The 19938-nt window shown below is 37.4% G+C and overlaps 1 protein-coding gene across 14 annotated transcripts; it reads left to right on the top strand.

The window, feature by feature from the left end:
• The first annotated feature begins 3043 nt into the window (after nucleotides 1–3043).
• Nucleotides 3044–19084, top strand: LOC104589929 (RNA recognition motif (RRM)-containing protein). Of its 14 annotated transcripts, none has more exons than XR_016081406.1 (8): nucleotides 3046–3202; nucleotides 3392–4557; nucleotides 12104–12623; nucleotides 13579–16342; nucleotides 16529–16615; nucleotides 16822–16897; nucleotides 17171–17309; nucleotides 18700–19084. XR_016081406.1 is itself a non-coding variant. In XM_010248410.3 (4 exons), the coding sequence occupies exons 2-4, from the start codon at nucleotides 3594–3596 to the stop codon at nucleotides 15980–15982; spliced, it is 3888 nt and encodes a 1295-aa protein (XP_010246712.2). In that variant the 5' UTR covers nucleotides 3044–3202; nucleotides 3445–3593; the 3' UTR covers nucleotides 15983–16496. The 14 variants fall into 14 exon arrangements, 2 of the variants coding, with proteins under 2 accessions (XP_010246712.2, XP_088752837.1); XR_016081407.1 differs by having other exon boundaries at nucleotides 17171–17535; XR_016081409.1 differs by lacking the exon at nucleotides 18700–19084 and adding an exon at nucleotides 17380–17948.
• Nucleotides 19085–19938: the final 854 nt, after the last annotated feature.

Below are 19938 nucleotides of genomic sequence, written 5' to 3'. Positions count from 1 at the left end.
ACAATAACATGAATAAAAAATGTACATTATTCATTTACAATAAATGTCATAATGTACATCAATCTGATTGGAGCTAAGGGCATGCATTGTCTAACAAAATTCAGATATGGACTCTCTTAGTGGATAGGGTAAGACCCTATCCTATCTGCTGATCCAATCCCAGATCCGCCCCTCTCTTTAATTAGTCTAACTAAACCAGTTCGAAATGGGCTTTAGGCCCAATAAGTCTATGTGCTCATTAACCTTCCAAACTGCTGCCCAGTTGGGCTTCTTTGTATGGCATGGGACCTAAACATTGATCTACACATCAGCCACATGGGTTCGGCTCAACCTCTGTTACAAGGCCTGGCGGAATTCACTAAAAAGACAGTGAACCCCCTGAAACCCATCACATGGGCTCCTAATGGTCCCAACACTTACACTAAGTGGTCCTTGGGCCAAGCCACCTTATAAAAACCCAGGGATTGTGGGCAGATGCAAGATTAGCCCACCAGGTATTACCCTCAATGGTCTTACACTTAACCTCTCAGCCCATATTGATCAAACACTATCCGACAAGAGATGACCTCTCCCTAGGCTGCAAGGAACAGTGTTGCACTCTCTATTCACATGGATCCCGGGAATTAAAACCTTTTGCAAACATTTTGAAACCGTAATATATTCGTATATAAATATATTTTGCAAAACAAATTTCAACGATTGAAATCGGTTGCCAGCAGTCTTGGCTTCCATCAGAGAGAGTGCATCCCCGATCATTCACTTTGTTCGACAAAGGGGTTGATCCTGTCACTATGATCACCCACTCAGATGAATTCTCAGACTATCCCAACATACCCAGGTTTTGACCCCTCTAAGGATCTCATTGATTGGCATATAAAAGACAGCCAAATCTGACACCTAGTGCAGTTTCATAATCGAGTCTAGGGGTCAGGTGTAACATTTTAGTTTTGCCCATTAATCACCAAGGTCCAGGGCAATATTAGAAATCTGGTCCGGTTCAGGGTTTCAAGTAAACCTGCACTGCATGTACTTCGGGTCTCACCCTGGCAGCTGAGACAGGCCACCCCAACACTTGGTGGCACATCAGTGTCAGCCTTAGCAGGATAAATTTCTTAGACTTATCCAACGGCTGTGAACATTCTAAACTAACACAAGTCTCATTATGTTTCCAGTTTAAGGGTATTACACAGAAACACACCACAATAACATGAATCAAATATGTACTTAATTCATTTACATTAAATGTCATAAGGTACATTATTCTGATTGGAGCTAAGGGCATACACTGTCTAACATTCCTTTCCCTTAAGGATTCTCTATGCACACTACTTCTTTTGTGACCTTTTATACTGACATGGAGCGGGTAACATCATTGTTCAACGGGCGCGCTTTTATAAAACTCACACGCGTAATTTAAGGATGCACGTGTAATCGTCTTTTACTCCCGGTCTACTGTGGTTCCGTGGTTCTGTAATGGTCTCGGGATAATCGCAACTATGTGCGCATTCGAAATTCATCGCAAATCCACGCGCGTCTTATAGATCCTTGCAGTTTCACACGTGTCTAAGCTTTATCGCAAGTTTATGTGTGTCTAATGTTTATTGCAAATTTGCGCTAATCGACATTCATCGCAAATGTGCGATGGGTTATGGATTAATCGTAGGCATCTGTGTGGTATTGATTTGACACTTTTTGTATTCTAATAGTCTTAATGACCACTATGTACCTACATTAGGTTACACGCTTTTGGATGTAGGGACCTGAGCAAAAAGGTGGGAAAATATATCTACACCCCTTTTCTATTAAAAGCCTCCACCTTCGGACTTGGTTGCCTAACTCAAAGACTCTTAAATTTGCAGAAACAATAAAAAACAATACAAACAAATAAAACATATTTTATTAGTAAAATTTATGAAAAATATCAGTGCTTTAACCTCCCTTCTACTTTGATCTCTCCAAAAACTTCCCTTTGCATTTCAAATAAGTTGATTTTGAGATGTTAATAGAAAAGACGACATCAATCTTACGAACAAAACAAAATTTTGATATTCATCAAAAGCAAAAAAAAAAAAACAAAATTTTGATTTTGCCACGAGATAAGGATATTGAAATATCCGTTGATTGGAAAAAGCACAAAAGTATCAATATGAAGATTGAGCCTAAACTACCCAACTTGGGCCCAACCCACACTTATAAATTTGATCCACTCGGGTTATGCTCGAGCTTGGGTTACTCAATCAGCCCAAAATAAAATTTGACATCAAAACTTAAAAAGTTTGTGCACATGTATGCATGTGTATGGTTTGCCAAAATAAATAAAAGTATATATATAACAAATATGAATATATATATATATATATATATATATATATATATATATAATTCAGGTTTGGATAAGTCAAACTGGGCTCAGGTTGGTTTCAGGCTACCTAAAAGCTATGTCTGAACTTTTGGATTCAAATCCAAACCAAAGATCAAAATTCCAAAGCCAACCCATGTAAAATTGCAAATTGAATCAGTGTGGTTGAAATTGCGCCTACCCAAATTCCACCCTATCAATTTATATAATATATCCAAATTGTAGAAGGGTATTTGGAGAGGTCATCCAGTTGTTGGAAACTGGATAAGAGGTTTAAATAATTTATCCTAAAATTAATAAATTCTAACAAATAACAGCCATGTTTATTTATTGCACAGGTCCTGACAAGGGTTCAACTTGGACTGCATTCAAATAACACAAAATAATATTTGGGTTGAACTTGGATTGATTTGGTTATGCCCAATTGGAATTTAGTAATGTCATCACAAGGCTACTTTCACGGTTTACTTTAATTTTACACAATAAAACCTGTGCATCACACGGGTCGCGACTAGTATAGGGCCTGCAGAAATAATTTCGAGTCCAATCTATTTGAATTTGATCCTTGGCCTGGCCCAATGGAACTTGGGTTGGGTTATTAGGGGCCCATGTACACTTATCGGGCCTAGGCTTTTGAGTCAAAGATTTGTCCAACAACTGAAAGGTGAAGATTGATTGTTGTTGGGAAATCACAAAATTTATCTGTATGCCCTTTTTCACAAAAGAATATCTTCCTCTCAAAGCTCTCCCTAGTTTCTCCCGTCGCCCTAGCCCTGCAGAGAAATCAGAGAGATCGAGTTATTCGTAAAAGGGCTTCACTGTAAGGGGTCATCCCCCTTCGAGGTTCGTTTTTTATCTCTATCCTTTCGTTGATTCCTCTCTGTTTTCATCTTCATTACTGGCAGACAGAGAGAACCCTAGAGAACTCATAAGAAATCTTATCTAGGGTTTTTGTATATAAGTTTTAGTATCTCAAAACACTCAAAATCTACTGTTTTGCATTTTTTGATTTCCTAATGTTTGTTTTTGTAGATTGTGTTTCTATTTGACATATAAGATTGTTTCAAATTTGGGTTTTCTTAAAGGGGTCGTCTGTGGTTCTAGACTTCTAGCATCGAAGATTGGTTAATGGTGAAGGACGAGGTGGAGGGGGGATTGCTTTGGTTGAATTTGTGACGGATTTTTGAAGGTTTAGGGTTTTTCTTTTTCTGCGTAAGAAGCAGTTTTTGGATTAATGGCAGATCGCAGTGCTGCAGTTGCCCGACCCATATGGATGAAACAGGCAGAAGAAGCGAAGCTGAAGAATGAGGCTGAGAAAGCCGCGGCTGCGAAAGCTGCATTCGAGGCCACGTTTAAGGATGTCGAAAAAAAATCCGAGAAGGAGCAAGTTTCTTCGGATAGCGAGGCGGAAGAAGCGGAGGATTTGTCCAACAAACCCATTGGGCCGGTTGATCCTAGCAAGTGCATGGCTGCTGGTGCAGGGATTGCCGGGGGTGCAGCCTGTGCCCCTTCGTCTTTCGTGGTTGTTACAAAGGACTCTGATGGGCGGAAGGTTCCACATGGGGGTGCTCAGTTTAAAGTCAAGATCTCTCCTGGTGTTGGTGTTGGAGGAACAGATCAGGAAGGGATGGTGAAGGATCAAGGTGATGGGACTTACACGGTTACTTATGTTGTTCCCAAGAGAGGTAATTACATGGTGAACGTTGAATGCAATGGGAAACCCATCATGGGCAGTCCGTTTCCAGTGTTCTTCAGTGCTGGCACTACTGGAGGTGTACTGGGTATGCCGCCGACCACTACATATCCTAATCTTGTTAACCAGACTATGCCCAACATGCCAAATTATGCAGGATCTGTTTCAGGGGCATTTCCAGGACTACTTGGAATGATTCCAGGCATTCTTCCTGGCCCCACTGGAGGGGCAATTTTGCCTGGAATTGGAACATCACTTGGGGAAGTTTGCCAGGAATACTTGAATGGAAGTTGTAGGAAATCTGTTTGTAATCACAACCACCCAGATCGCAGCTTGTTGATGAGTGCATTGGCTCCAATAACAACCATGGGAACCTTAAGTCAAGTACCTATGGCACCTTCTGCTGCTGCAATGGCAGCTGCTCAGGCAATTGTTGCTGCACAGGCTGTTCAAGCCCATGCTGCTCAGGTGCAGGCACAAGCCCAATCCGCAAAAGATTCATCTGGTTTGCTCTCTCCCTTAATAACTCATATTTGTTTGCATTTTCTACTTTTATATATTTTTTTCATTTTTATTTATTATAATAGTCAGTCTGATCCAAATTCAGAAAAACAATAAAAAGGACATACCTTGTTGATGCATGCATGAGATCCAAACAAAGAGCTATGAGTATGCTAATTACATGCAGCAATTGATAAAATTGTCATTAGAGGAGAACTGGTTAACCTGTCAGGTTAGACACCAAGCAAAACCAGTGTGCAGGAAGTTTATCTTGTTGTTAAATCATGTGAACTCTTAAATAAACTATTTGATTCAAAAACAGCCTTATTTTCACTGCTTATAAAAAGCAATCTTATTTTGACACTGTCACTCCACATCTTCCAAATTTTGGATCTTATCTTCAGAACCCATCATCTCTTTGGTGTTTGTTGTATAGATTGAATTAGCAATATTTCCTACTTCCTTTTTATTTAATAAGGATTCAGAGAGGGCTACATTTGGGTACTTTCTGGTCATAAAATACTTCTCTTAAAAGGTAAATACCTGTCATTTAGCACTATTTTTTAAGTTGCAATGTTCAAACCTCTTGTTGCTTTGTTTCTTTTGTTTTGATTAGTAACTAGATCAAAAGGTCTCCTTTAATATGATGACTAGAGGGTACTGCAGATGCAACTATTGATAATGGAATTGGAGATAAAGAAGACTTAGGAATTAAACATGAGAATAAATAGGAAAGAAAAACTACTGCTGATAAAAAAAGTGAACAAAAACTACTTCCATTATTGAACTTGCCTTTCTGAGAGTGCTACATTGTTTAACCACTAGACTGTAGAGATAAATTCAACGAGAGTCTGTATTGATTCTATCTTAAGTTGGTGGCAATATTTCTTGCTTTGTTCAGCATGTAATGCTGATTATACAAGCTTGGGTCATGCCTAACAATGAGAAAAGAAAGTTTACTTTACCTGCAAATGTATATGCACCCAACTAGTGGTTTAAAAGGCGTGCCCCAGGTTCACCTAGGCGCTCAGTCTAGGCACATTTTAAGGTATACGCCTTGCCTAGGCCCTAGGAGCAACAATTTCGAAAGGTGAGTGCTTGGTGCGCCTAGGCATGTACTTGGTGTGCCTTGTGCTTCAGCTCTGGCATGCACCTTTTTTTATTTTTTTGTGCCTTTTTTCTTTGAGAGCCCCCTATTTGCTAATGTAGTTCATTCATTCATCCTAATAAAATATATTCTTAAAAGACCATTTAAATTATAAAATCATTTTTTTTTGTGTAAGGACTAAGAATTTAAGACCCTAACATGGATTTCTTTGGGCTTACCTCAAGGGGCTTGGTACAAAGGTGGCTTGTAGAAACATGAATGCAAGATATTTTACATCACATTAGCTATTTAAAGTAATACAATTGAAGAAAAAGAGAGATTCTGGGTTTTACATGCTTGAAAATGTTTTTTATGTTTGATTTTATTTTTAAATTTTAATTTGAATACACTTTACATGTTATGTTTATGTATTTTAATTTTAGATAATAGGTTTTTAAAACATTTATTTTTTTGATAGAATTTTTAAAACATTTATTTTAAAATTTAAGTTTATATTTTTATTAATATTATGTTTAATATTTTTTATTTTTTTTTTAAATTTTGAATTTATTTGGCATTTTTTTAATGTATTTTTGCACCTTGCTTTGAAAAGGTTTGCACCTCCAGCACACATTGCCCCTTGTGCTTTTAAAACACTATACCCAATATCTATAGATAAGAGGAATGAAATGTTGGGAGAACTTGGTGATATTAGGGGTCTTTGGGAGGGTCCTTGGGAAGAACTTGGTCAATTTTATAAGATATACTCAAGAAACAAACAACCCTAGGCAGAGAATTATCATAAGCATGAGGAAGTTCAACTAGTTTGTTAGCTGTTTTGAGCTTAAGGAATCTAGAACCCACCTGGCTACAAAGGAAATTTACTTGGTCCAATCTACAAAGTAGCCCTATTTGCTCTAGGATAGATATATAGATTTTTTTTTATTGTGGACTAGGACTCTAGGAGGAATATTGGAATGGCTTGTCATCTAGATCACTGCCTAGACTTGCCTTTGATCATTGGCCTATTTTACTAAAAGAAAAGAAGATCCAAAGGGGGAGGGCCAACACCTTTTAGGTTTGAAAATACGTGACTTTGTCATCCAACACTTATTCAAAAAGTAGAGGAGTGGTGGAGGGAGGGACAACCTACCATATAATGGAAAGGGACGAGGGACAACCTACCGACATGATGTAGGACCAGCTCAGTTCTAGTCCTTAGAGAATGTTGAATGGTCTTCTTGGATCAGAATTTTATGGCTGTTGATGGCTATAATGGCTTCTTGAAGGAATAAGAGAGAAAATAGGGAGAGAAAGAAGAGAGAAAATACCCGGAATCACTCACAGGGTGCCTAAAATCACTCTAGGGCATGGGAATCACTCACCATAGCTAGCATAAGCTGAAGAAAACTCAATAAACTTCATTGCCTTTTGTGTAAAACGTCCATACATATTTATAGACTCTAAACTCATAATAATCCTAGGAGTCAAACTGTTAGACTCATAATGGTCTTAGGAGTCAAACTGTTAGACTCAATAATCCCAGTAGGACTCAAACTAAGCTGTTATATCCTATTTCAATTCAAAGAAGACTTAATAACTCTAATCCTACTTATGCAATGACTCTGAAATTTTAAACATAATCAAACTATAAATAGACAATTAAACCCTATTATTGGACCCTACAGAAAAATTGTAAAATAGCAAAAATACCCTTGGTGTTCAATTCAGTCCAAATCCCAAGTACCATCACTATGCCATATTAGGACCTGTTGTAAGGCCTTTCTTTCTAGAATAAGTCTTCAAGGGTGCTGATCGATTTCTATCACAACACTATGTGAAGTACAAGAGATAGTTTCCACAACATATTCCCATTTCACTTCCATGGGTAGCAATATGAACTTTTACTGGATTTGACATATTCCATAGTGAACTACTAGGACTATAAGGAGTACAATGGATAATATCATAACATAAAGGTGACAATATTGGAGATATGCGGAGTAACGGTATTATTGCCCGTGGGTGCGATCATACCAGCACTAATGCACCGGAACAATATTATTGCCCGCCTAACCTACATGATTACCACTTTGAGCTAGTTCAATGTTCGTTTCAAACACGAAATTAAATGCTAGTTTTTATTTTTTTTTGTGCTTATTTGGTTGATCTATTACACCCACTTACATTTTCTTTGAGTTTAAATTTTGCTTTAACTCATTCTATGATGAAGTTTTGAATGATAAGGTTTACTTGACAACTTCAGAATGTATTCTTTTGTCTATAACCTTAGTTTCTTAGCTTTGTTTAATGATTTGTAACAAGATAATAATTTAAAAAGGTGGGTTTATGCTTTGTTTATCATTTAATAAAATGTCTTTCTATATTTTGCGTATTTGACAATGTTTTATTTGATCAGCTGCATACTTTACAATGTTTCCACCATGTCTATAATTTTTAAAATATTTTCATATAATATTTCCGACATTTCTGACATGTTTCCTATATTTGGATTTTGGATGACTGACATTTCCACTGTCACTGACATTTTAAACCTTGTGTGCTGGGCTTTGTTTGTTGATGAAAGGGTTTTGTGTAACTGATGATAAATAAGGATGGAGAAAGCAATTTGGCAGCTTGCTGTCCACCAAGTAATGAACAAGAGATTAGAAAGAAATAAAAGGACTCTTGTTGATAGAGTAAAGAACAAAAAAGATAAATCATTTAGAAGAAGTAGGTGAGGGAAAGAAAAGAGAAAAATTCTTGGCAACAGCCAGAATTCACTAAAAACCAAACTTTATTTCATCAAATCAACTGTCATTGTTGCCAATCACAATGACTCTATTTATGGACTTACCACAAGAACTTGGATGATCCTTTACAGACTCCAATTTGGACTAGAGAACTGACCCAAAACAACTTTTAATTGCTTTAGAACTCAGACAAACCCATAGACAACCCATAGGGACACTCAAATAAGGACTTTTCTTAACTCTTAAACAACTCCGGTAGCACCTAACTAGTCCTACTAAAACTAACTTAGGGTTTGTTTGGTTCACAATTGGAACCGGAATTGAAATTCCTCAGAACTGGAACCAGAATAGTCTATTCCCATAGTCTGTTTTGGTTCTGACAGTAATCGGAATGTGAATTGGAATAAGCTGGAATGGGATTTCATTCCCAATGGAGGGGGAGGGAACAGCTATTTCCTTAAATGGGGGAATGCTATTCCATGGTTTCCACCAGGAGTAGAAATGGGATTCCGATTCCGCCCAACCAAACAGTTGGAATTGGAATGGTCCATTCTGATTCTGATTGACTGATTCTAAACCCCTATTCCACTGAACCAAACCGGCCATTAATGTAAAGAAACTAGAAAGTACTAACAAAGTAAATGATGATTTTACTACAAATAGTAGTCATGAGAATTGCTGCAACTAGTAAGTTGAAAATTTCCATAAATGGAAATTTTGATTTTACTAATAACACTAAATTTGTAAAGTTGAAAAAAATACTCAAAAAATATCAATAGTCCAATTTCTGAACACCCAAAAATTCTGAAATCAGATAGTTATGGGGATTCTTAAGACACCTATAACTAGAAAATGAAGTTGCTGCAAATCTCTTTTCCGCAAGAGAGCTTGTAGAAGCAATTAATGGTGATGCATGCACCAATCCCTCTTCTGTTGAGCAGCACATTGATGCTTTAACAAATTTTGGGAAGTTCTTGGATATCTCTTTCCCATGCAGCAAAGAAGATGCATGTGTTTTGTTTCCAGTTAAGGTGTCAAAAGATCAGGAGGCTTGTTCGCTCTCAAAACCCCAGTTGAGTGAGGAGGAAGACCAAGAGACTATGTTCAACTCTGAATCGGATTGGTTTCTTGATAGTTTGGACTCTTTTGGTTGCAGGAAAGGCGAAAAAATTGGCAGATCTTTATGATGTTGTGGCATCCAAACCTCAAAGCAGAGGCGCCAATAGTACTTGGGGTAGGGGAAGGGGGCAAGGTAGGAAGGTGGTGGTTTAATTCTTTTATTGGTGTGGCCGGTAGGTAAGGGTGTCAATGGACTGGTTTAGTTCAAAATCAATTTGGACGGATTGGATGGACCAACAAGACATATTGGATTGGACAATCCAGTCCAAATTATTCATTAAATTGGATTGGACCTGGTCCATCTGTAATAAATTTATATTGGATTGGGTTGGATTAAGCCAATATCTGGTCCATTGATATAAAATAAGAATATAGGTGTCAATGGACCAGGTTTGGGTTGAAACCAATCTAAATTAAAATGAATTTGAACAGATTGGACAGTCCGGACATTGAATTGGACTGGTCCAAAATGGTCCAAGATATTCATTGTATTGGATTGGACCTGGTCCATTTGTAATGGACTCACATTGGACTGGACTGAATTGGATCAAATCCAGTCTAATTGACACCCCTACTTGTAGGGTGGTCTACTAGCCTAGGGGTTGGCTCTTTTCTGTTTTGTTTTGTCTGGCCTAAGCATTTTGTGGGTGTTTTCTTTGTCCCCTGTGGGCTTTATTTAGTAGGTGGTCCCAGTGTTTGTTTGCTGGGTGTTCTCGTTGAAGCTCACCTTAGGTGGTTTGTTGGAAGGGCTTCTCTCTTGTACATCCTCCTTTTCTCTTCTCTTTTCTTTAATAATACCTTACCTCTTCTCAAAAAAAAAAAAAACTGGAATTAGTGTAGGAATTAAAATACTGATTTATTTCTTCATGGATACTTTCCTTGCTTCTATTGTCTGCATCATTTGAGGACCTCTCTTGGAGTGAGTCTCTCATGTCTTTCAGGTCAAAGTGGCTGTACTTCATGTCCCTTTGTCAAAACACACCCATTTATTCTTTGGTGTCTTTAAATCCTTTTGGGTTCTCTGGTAATTTTGGGTTTGGGTGAAGGCTCAGGGACTTTGAGAACGAAGAAGTGGATTCTTCCTTACAGTCTTGATGTAGTGTTTTAAAAGTGCAAGGCGTAATAAAAGTGCTAAGTGCATGTTGTGCTTGAGATGTAATATGCAAGGCAAGGAGCATGACTTTTTCAAGCAAACTACATAATTTAAAAAAAATTAAAAAATGCATGTACTTGCAAAAAATGTAAAAAATCACAACAAATCAAGAAAATATTAGAAAGTATTAATTAAAAAATGAAAACTTTAATGTTAAATTAAATGTTTTAAAAAGCCTATTAGCTCAAATTAAAATATATAAACATAACATATAAAGCATATTCAATGTAAAAATCCAAAAATAAAATCAAAATATAGCATATAAACATATTCAAGCATGTCAAACTTTCAATTTCTTTATTTTCTCCCAATTGATGTTAAACATCTTTCATTCCCAATTTTATGAGCCACCTTTGTTCCAATCCCCTTGAGGCGAACCCAAACAAGTCCATGTTAGGGTCTTAAATTCTTAATCTTAATGCAAGGTGTCAACTGGTTGGTTGGTAAGGCCTCTTGCTGGTTGTAGCGGAGGCTTGGGATCGAGTTCCATTTGCACTAGGGTTGGGGGATGGCTATCCCCATTTTGTAGCCCCATGGAGCAAAAATCCCCGTTTTACATGCTTGAATGTTTTTATATGTTATGTTTAATTTTATTTTTACATTTTTACTTTTAATATTTATTATATGTTATGTTTATGCATTTTAATTTGAGCTAATAAGATTTTTAAAACATTTAGTTTAAATTTAAGTATGTATTTTTTTTTATCAAAACTATCTTTAATACATTTTTTGAACTTTTTGTAATTTTTATTTTTTAGCGAATTTTCTTTTTTTGGTGCTTTTTTCGTAAAACCTCTGAACCCTAGGGTAATTCCGTAGGCTCTATAGCAACCAACAATCATCTTTTACTAGTATGTATTATCATTTTTTTACTAGTAGGTATATATATGTGGGATGGGAGGGGGGTGCTGATGGGTTTTGTGTTCTGCTGCTTGCTATCTAACTTGCTGGCTTACTCAAAACATCTACTCTGAAATTCTGAGTTCATGAGTTAATAGCATTGATCTTCTACAGTATCCAATTTTGCAAAGAGTTAGAATGTGAAAACAGAAATTAGAGGGGGCGCATGAGTTTGTATTCTGTCAATTGTACACAGTTTCTGTAAGTGCTAACATGACAAATGACAATGATTTTAATTGTTCAATTCGGGTATTTGCTGGTATCAGGTTGGTGGGGCTGGGGTCACCATTTTGTTGTCTAGATTTCTGGCTGCTTTCTAGTTTGTTGGTTTTACTATAAACTATGTAATTTTTGGCTGGGCTGTTGTGGTAAAGGTGTTGAGCTTCTATAAGGCCAACTTGATGATTACTTTATCCATTCACTTTTTCTTATTACTACTTTACTAGTGTCTAATTTCTTGTTATGTCTCCTTATGCCTTTAGTTATTGTTGTTGATTCTTCCAACAGTTCTAATATTCTATTTTCGATTTCTTAACAGGGTCACCTGACAAAGCAGGAAAGACTGATGCCCTGAAAAAAACACTTCAAGTTAGTAATCTCAGTCCACTTCTTACTGTGGATCAGCTGAAGCAGCTTTTTAGCTATTGTGGCACTGTTGTTGAGTGTAGCATCACTGATTCAAAGCACTTTGCTTACATAGAATATTCAAAGCCAGAAGAAGCAACTGCTGCTCTTGCATTAAACAATATGGATGTTGGGGGTCGCCCATTGAATGTTGAGATGGCAAAATCACTTCCACCAAAACCAGCAATCTTAAATTCTCCATTGAATCCATCTTCTCTGCCAATGGTAATGCAGCAAGCAGTTGCCATGCAACAGATGCAGTTTCAACAAGCTCTCCTTATGCAACAAACAATAACTTCACAACAGGCTGCAAACCGAGCAGCAACGATGAAGTCTGCAACAGAGCTTGCATCAGCTAGAGCTGCAGAGATTAGTCGAAAGTTGAAAGCTGATGGGCTTGTAACTGAAGAGAAGGACACGAAGAGAAAGTCCAGGTACTTGATGTGATTCCTTTAGACTATTTAAACATGACAGAAAACATAACCACAATCTGGAATATTTGATTGTTGATGTCTCATGGTAGATAACATCGTAATAAATAAATACATCCCCATTTTTTTGATCATCAAAATGAGTTCATTAATTAATGATTGAGAAAGATACACAGTTTTAGCTACACAGAAGTCCAAAAACTCAACTGAAAAGAAGCTTGCCCACATTTGGTTTGCCAACCCCCTTTTTTACTATCACAGGTTACAACATTGCCCAAAATAATGTGGATCTGTCAGATCCCTGTTTAACTAGGACATTGCCCAAGAAACACATGTTCACAAACAGAAACTCTTCAAATTGGCTAGATGAATGATTTTAGCTGCTAGAATTGGAAAATTATTGTTTCACAAGAATTAATAGTTGGTTTTGGGACTTGAGTTGCACTGGCGAATGGCTTCTGCTTATGAAGTCTTGAGGTAATAATTTCATTTGGTATTAGATGGATGATCAATGCATATGATCTACTACAGTTCTTACAGCCAAAACAAAGTTGTTTCTGATTGTCCCTAAAACATCTATAGATGAGAAAATTAAGTTCATCTGATTGGTCTATAATCAATCCTCAAATTGAAATTTAATTGGATGTTTGGAGCTGATTTTCCATTCATGTGCATTGAATGTTCCTCATAATGCTCAAATACAAGAGTTTGTCATTTTCGTGTTGATCCTTATGATTCCTTTTCATTTAATTCATTAATGCTTCTTTGGAAACGGTCATTCTTTCTTTTGTGTCAATTTTATTTTGAAAACTGATCTAACTATGGAAGCAAATTGCTGTTATATACTTATATTTAATAATAATATTGGAAGAGAACTTTTTTTTTTTGATCAATTTATTGGAAGAGAACTTGCTTTACAATGGTATTAGCATAACTGATAATCTTCTGCAATTAACAGGTCACCTTCCATGCCTCGCCCAAGATCAAAGTCCAGATCAAGATCTCCCATCAAGTACCGGCATAGCCATAGGTCTCGCTCTCCCTCACCTCGAGCCCATCACTCAAGAAGTCGGAGATCCAGATCACCATATAGATTCCGGCATCACACTGGTTATAGCAGCGAGCGGCGGTCACATAGAGATGTTAGGGATAGCGGCTACAGATCTGGAAAACGGGAAAGGGAGAGATCCCATGATCGTTATTCTTCTGTTTCAAGGAGACATAAGAGTAGGAGTGTGAGTCCTCGTATAAGAAAATCATCTCGAGCTGGTTCTGCCTCACCAAAACGCCATCAAGGAAGTTTAAGCCCTAGAACGAGGAAATCTTCTCGAGCCACTTCAAGATCTCCAAGGCATAATCACAGAGGAAGTAGATCCTCTCCAAGGCACAACAATGACCACATTTCAAGCCAAAGAAGACGCTCAAGATCTAGATCTGCTGAAGAAGGTAAACTTAATGTAGATGATAGGAAAGATAGAAACAGATCTGATAAATTGAAGCTTGATGGCAGAAAGACTGACAGAACAGATGATGTTATCAAGGAACCAGATCTTGATTTAAAGGATTCAACAGAAATTAAAAAAGATAGGGCATCAAATGGTTTGGCACAAACTCATAAGAATTTGTTGTCTGAGGATGGGGCACTAAAAGAGGGAAGTAAGCATAGAAGGTCTAGACTGGATGACAAAGACTATGAGAAACCTGACCCCGAGAGTCAAGACCTTGTTGAGAATGATGTGGATTTAAGAGAAGATAAAAGGAATTCTCCTGTGCCAAAATTACAGAAAAGTCCAACATCTGTGGATGATAGGACCCATTCAGGTAGCAAGGATATGAACAAATATGAAAAGTCCTCTTTAGAGCATAAAAAAAATGAGAAGACCAGCACCTCCAGGAAGGAACGAGATTCTTCTGACAAAGACAGGAGTTGTTCTCGCACTGACATTTCCAGCAGGCATGGAAAATCAACCTCAGAACATAGAAGGCATGAAAAGGATTCAGTCAGAAGGGAGAGAGATTTTCTTGATGATGATTTCACATTCTCAAGGGAAGACAGGAAGGCCGTGGATTCTTCAAAGTCCAAGTACCACAAGAGTAGTTCGAAGCATCGAGAGGATAGTTCATCTAGAAGTACAAAAGATAGACATTCTCTTGATGATGATTCAACATATTCAAGGGAAGATAGGAGGGCCATTGATTATTCAACGTCCAAGTACCATAAGAGTAGTTCAAGGCATCGAGAAGATAGTTCCAGTAGAAGTACAAAAGATCGACACAGATCAGAGAGATTAAAGATGGAGGACAAGGAAGCCAAACCAGAAAAATCCACTGATGTCAGCAAGGTTATTATGTCTACTGATATTGATCCATCCAATCTGAAAGAGGGTAATATAGATTCCCCGAAGTTGAAATCTTACACCTGTTCATCCCCCCATGAGGATCCAACTAATGGGGAACCAAAAGACCTGAAGAATGCAGAACTAGAAGGAGCTGAGGTTGTTGCTGACAAAGAAGCTTATATCAATAATGATGTTGAGGGATTGGGGGAATTGACAGGCTTTGAAGTTGATGAGAAGCCTGATAAATATTCTAACAATCCTATGGAGTTGCAGGAAGAGGGAATGATTCCATGTTCTTTGGAGAAGGATACTTGGAAGAAAAACTCATCAGCTCTGGATGATGAACCTTCTTCTGATGCAGAAAATCTAGGCAAAGACAACCAGTCAATAGTGGAGAAAGTATCTGGAAAAATCAAGCAACAGTATGACATTGAGGACTCAAAATGTATGAAATATGATGATTTTAAAACTTCACCTGGCTCCATGGAACAAGACTGTTACACTAAAGGATCAGTTGAGGCTTTGAAGACTGTGTACATGTCTGGGCCTAAGCCTGAGGAAGAAATGTCAGTGTTGCCAAATTATGAGAAATTGAAGGATACAAGGAAAAGGAGAAGGCATGAAACACCAGGAGAGTACAGAGAAATTTATGCAACTGGTTATGTTAAACAAGATAATAAAGATTTTTCTCAGCTGATAAGCCATAGCTATGGGAAGTCTGAGGGTGCAGAAGATCAAAATGGGCCTAAAAGGTCATTTCCTGGGGATAGAGATATTGATAAAACTGGATTGAGTAAGGATCAAGATGACATTATTTATGGTTTAGCAGATATGAAGGAAGATGAAAAGGTTGCAGTTTCTCCACCATCTCACAGGAGTTCAGCTTCACCTGAGGGAGCTAAGAGTTATGGAATCCCCAGGACTATAGAAGCTAAATACCAGCATAAAAAATCTAAACCGGACCATGGATCTTTAGATTCAGGAATCTCTTCTTCAGGAGAGGATGAAGACTGGAATCATTAAATACTTGTGGTGGTGTGATGAAGTTCATTGGGATTGTGCTAGGAATTTTCCAAGTTTCAGTTCTGAAAGATAATTTTATGCTTCTAGCAGTGAAGACATGCTGTGGAAAATGAGCCATAAACTTTCTTTTGGTTCTCAGGATTTGCTCAGCCTTTCAACTATCCATGAAAGACACTTGTATTTGTGTATTTTTTGCAGGTTCAGTGGGGAGACATTGGAGGAAGAGTTTCGGAGCAAATCTTGGTCTGGTGAAAGTTTATTCAAGGAGTCAGCTTTTCCCCACATCCAGGATCTATCTGGCCAAGTCTGTAACAACCTTGTTTTACTGCTTAATGTATGGACTATTAATCTCGTCACTAGGTAGAGAACTTCTTGATCCAAGTGCTTATCTTAAGGACAAAAATGTTGACTTGTCAGACTTCACCTCTTTTTTTGTTTATTTTTCTTGATCTTGTTCTTTTATTTCAAAGACATCAGAGTGCTTTTCTAAAGTATTAGTGGCCTGGATCTTATCTAGATTAGGGATTTACATCTTGACCAATGCAGGGGCTTTCTGATGTTAATAGTTGCTGCATGAATGATATTCGGTGGAAAGATAATGGTGGTTGATGTCTTAGAAGGCGAACCTGAGCTGTAGGTTTGTTTTCCAGAATGCTTGCATGGTTACATTGCATGATAAGGCTTCTCTTCTTTCTATATTTGTTTTATTTCTTGTCTGTACTGGTTGGTTGAAGAGTGTCTTGCTTTGTGGTCATCCAATCTCTGAGATTTCTGGTTATAGGCTCCATGTTATTGTCTTTAATGGCTGGTGGTGCCTGTCATATCCAAAACCTGTGCAGGATTTACATGGTGGTTTTCTGTAGGAGCTTTGTCAGAGCAAGTTTGCAGAATTCATCTTCTCTATTTGTGATAGAGGTATGCAGACCTGTAGGGTTACAGACCTGTATGCTATAATGCTCTCCAACCAAATTGAAAACTTCCCCCTGGAGTCTTCACCTATACTTGCTTGAGATGGAAGTATTTCGTTTTAGCTTTTAGCATTCTCACTTTTTTTGTCTATGCCTATTACTTATGTCTTAAACCTTGGTCTTCCCTTACTCTTTTTTTCTTTTTTTCCTCTTTTCCTCTTTTTCTTCCTTTTCCCTTTTCTTTTTTGCTTTTTCTCCCCTCCATTTTTCTTCGGCTTAGGTAAGATTCTGGTATGGTCGAAATGAAGCCAGACACTGTTGGGCTGAACTTAGAACTACAACCTCATCATGTTAGCTTTGAGAAGAGTGGCCGTTATACTTTTAATCTATGGGGAATTGCGACTGGTGATTTTTAACAGGTAATTTTCTGTGAAATTTGTTATAGTTTGGTTGGGCTCTTCACTCTTATTAATTGATTATTTGGGTCAGAGTTATAGTCCTATTTCATAAACAATAGCTGCTGCCTGCTGGTACTCTGGATCTCTATAAATTCTGGGAGCACCAAAGAGACTCATCTTTCCATCAGTAATTGACACATGACTTGAAACTACCCCTAATTCTGAAAAGAAAAAGGCCATTTGGAAGGTAGATGAACTTCATGAACTGTAACATATACTAGTAAACAGTCTTAATTTTTAAGTGCATATACTGATATGCCATGCTGAGTTATTTTATTGCTGTCTGTTTTCTGGACAAGATGACGGCATCACATCTGCATGTAAATTTAGTTTTAAGGCATGGAACTCCTTCACACATCTAGGGTTTATCTCTTTATGGTGAAGAAAACTTGAGTAGGCGAAGGGGGTGTTTGCCGATATGCATTGTTTTAGAGAAAATATATGGTATTGTATTAAACTGGAAAAAGCATTACAAGGCCCTGTTCAATGAAAAGTGCGCAGGGTTCAACCAATCCATCTTTTGTAATACTGATTACACTGTATACATTGATACAAAAGATTACTAGTATAAAAAAAAGAACTATAAGATGTATTCTTTTACTGCCTTTGTCCTGATGCGCGTTAGTATATTCTAACCCAGAAGCTCTTCAATGGTGTCTCATCTGTGCTAGTTTTTAAAAAGTGTCCTATTTCTCTGTCCATGTTGACCAAACCACTGCTGTGTATCACTACTCCCCATGGGATTTTCCCTTTGTGGGACAAACCCTTCAAGTGCCAGCCCCATAAGCCTTCAAATCCTTGTGAAAGCATGATTTTACCTTGAACGGCCCCAGAGCGTTTGCCCATAACATCCTTGCAGGCTTTGCAATGAATGAATGAATACACATGTACTTTGTTTCACCATTTATTTTGTTTCATGCAATACATCTACACTCTTTTCGTTTTGTAAAACAAAAATAATTGCCATGCCAGAAAAAGCAAACGTTTTTGCTGATGTCACAGTTTGTTCTACAAAGCAAAAACATGAATAGTTTGGCAAACACCCCTGAAGGGGGAAGACATTATTATTATTATTATTATTATTATTATATTTACTGTGTTTAAAATATCACAGTTTGTTTTACAAAGCAAAATCATGCATATTTTGGCGAACACCCCTGAAGTTGGAATGATGCCCTTTTTCCATCATGATAACGCCATGGCTTAATATATTTAGTGTGTTCAAACTTGGTTCTTCGCATGATATATTGTCTTAAATGGTTTCTTCTTCCTCTTCCTCTTCCTCTATCTTCCCCTTTTCTTGTTTTTTTTTTTTTTTTTTTTTTTTCTTTTATTTTCCTCTTCTCCCCAGCAACAAATTCATGATATTAGGATGAGCTGTGGATAGGGAGCTGAAGTCCTTGGGTTGAGTCCTCATCTTATTACTTTCTGCTGGAAATGGATGCAAACGGATATTGTTCTTGTTCTTTGTTTTACTGCCTACTATCTTTGATCTTTCCAAGTGAAGGAAATAGGTGGCGAACCATTGAAAATTTGCATTGGCTTCTCACGGGGTTGAATTTATTGTGCATTGAATTGTGTTTGTCATGAGAAGCGGCTCGGATTCATTTATGTTTATGCCTTAAGAAATGAAATTGAATTTTCCATTCTGCAGGCTAAAACTATGGCTTAAGCTCGGCATAGACTTTGTAACCAAACAAATTAAGATCACAACCATTTTTTGATTGAGAAGGCCATCCTTGTATTATTATTAATAATTTTTTGATAATAACTTGGAAGGGGGGATACTTATATAATGCAATTTTATCATTTTTTTTAATCTAAATAACCCACTAACTCGCTTCACTCTCCACTCGTTAAATGACCCCCCCAAATGACTCCCACTCCTTTCATTCACGTTTGTATGTCTCCTGATTTGAATTCAATTCAAGTCTTTCATTAAAAAAATCAGCCCAGGTTACTAATATTAAAGACTAAGGGTCCACTTGACCCCCCCAAATGACTCCCACTCCTTTCATTCACGTTTGTAAGTCTCCTGATTTGAATTCAATTCAAGTCTTTCATTAAAAAAATCAGCCCAGGTTACTAATATTAAAGACCAAGGGTCCACTTGGTTTGCAGAAATAGGGGTCTGGAGTTGGCATCAGACCTATCTATTCCAATTCCAACCGTTTGCTTGAATTGCAGGGGCAAGGTTGCGTACACCCGAGACTTTGTATTGGTGGGGGCTGCATGCATTAAGCTGCCCTGTTTGAATTTGATTTGATTCCTATTCCCATTACTATTCCGATCCCAATTCTGATTTTGATTCTGACTCATTCATTTGGATCCTAACTTTAGCCCCTTTCTATACAATTATACCCTAGAACGTGCGAAAGTAAAATGTCTTAACTTCTAACATTTTAAGTACAGAGAAATTATCGGAAAAAAGGAGAAAACATATTTGAAGAATAATTTAAACAAAAAATGTACTGTGATTTATGTTTTTTGTTTCCTTTAGGCCCCTAAGTTTACTCTAGGAGGGGTGGCCACAAATTTTATAAATTAACCATTATTAAAGGGAGGTAGATTAAAATAGGTGATCCTGAAT

Source organism: Nelumbo nucifera, chromosome 1 (assembly GCF_055504915.1).
Source record: "Nelumbo nucifera cultivar China Antique chromosome 1, China Antique-T2T, whole genome shotgun sequence".
Lineage (NCBI taxonomy): Eukaryota > Viridiplantae > Streptophyta > Magnoliopsida > Proteales > Nelumbonaceae > Nelumbo > Nelumbo nucifera.
The sequence above is the reverse complement of the archived record's forward strand: the minus strand, read 5'-3'. Positions and strand labels throughout refer to the sequence as shown.

Coding starts and splice junctions, on each gene's coding strand:
- LOC104589929 (XM_010248410.3), top strand. CDS start 3,594: ATGGCAGATCGCAGTGCTGCAGTTGCCCGACCCATATGGATGAAACAG. Junction 4,558..12,103: donor ATCCGCAAAAGATTCATCTG/GTTTGCTCTCTC, acceptor ATTTCTTAACAG/GGTCACCTGACAAAGCAGGA. Junction 12,624..13,578: donor GACACGAAGAGAAAGTCCAG/GTACTTGATGTG, acceptor TGCAATTAACAG/GTCACCTTCCATGCCTCGCC.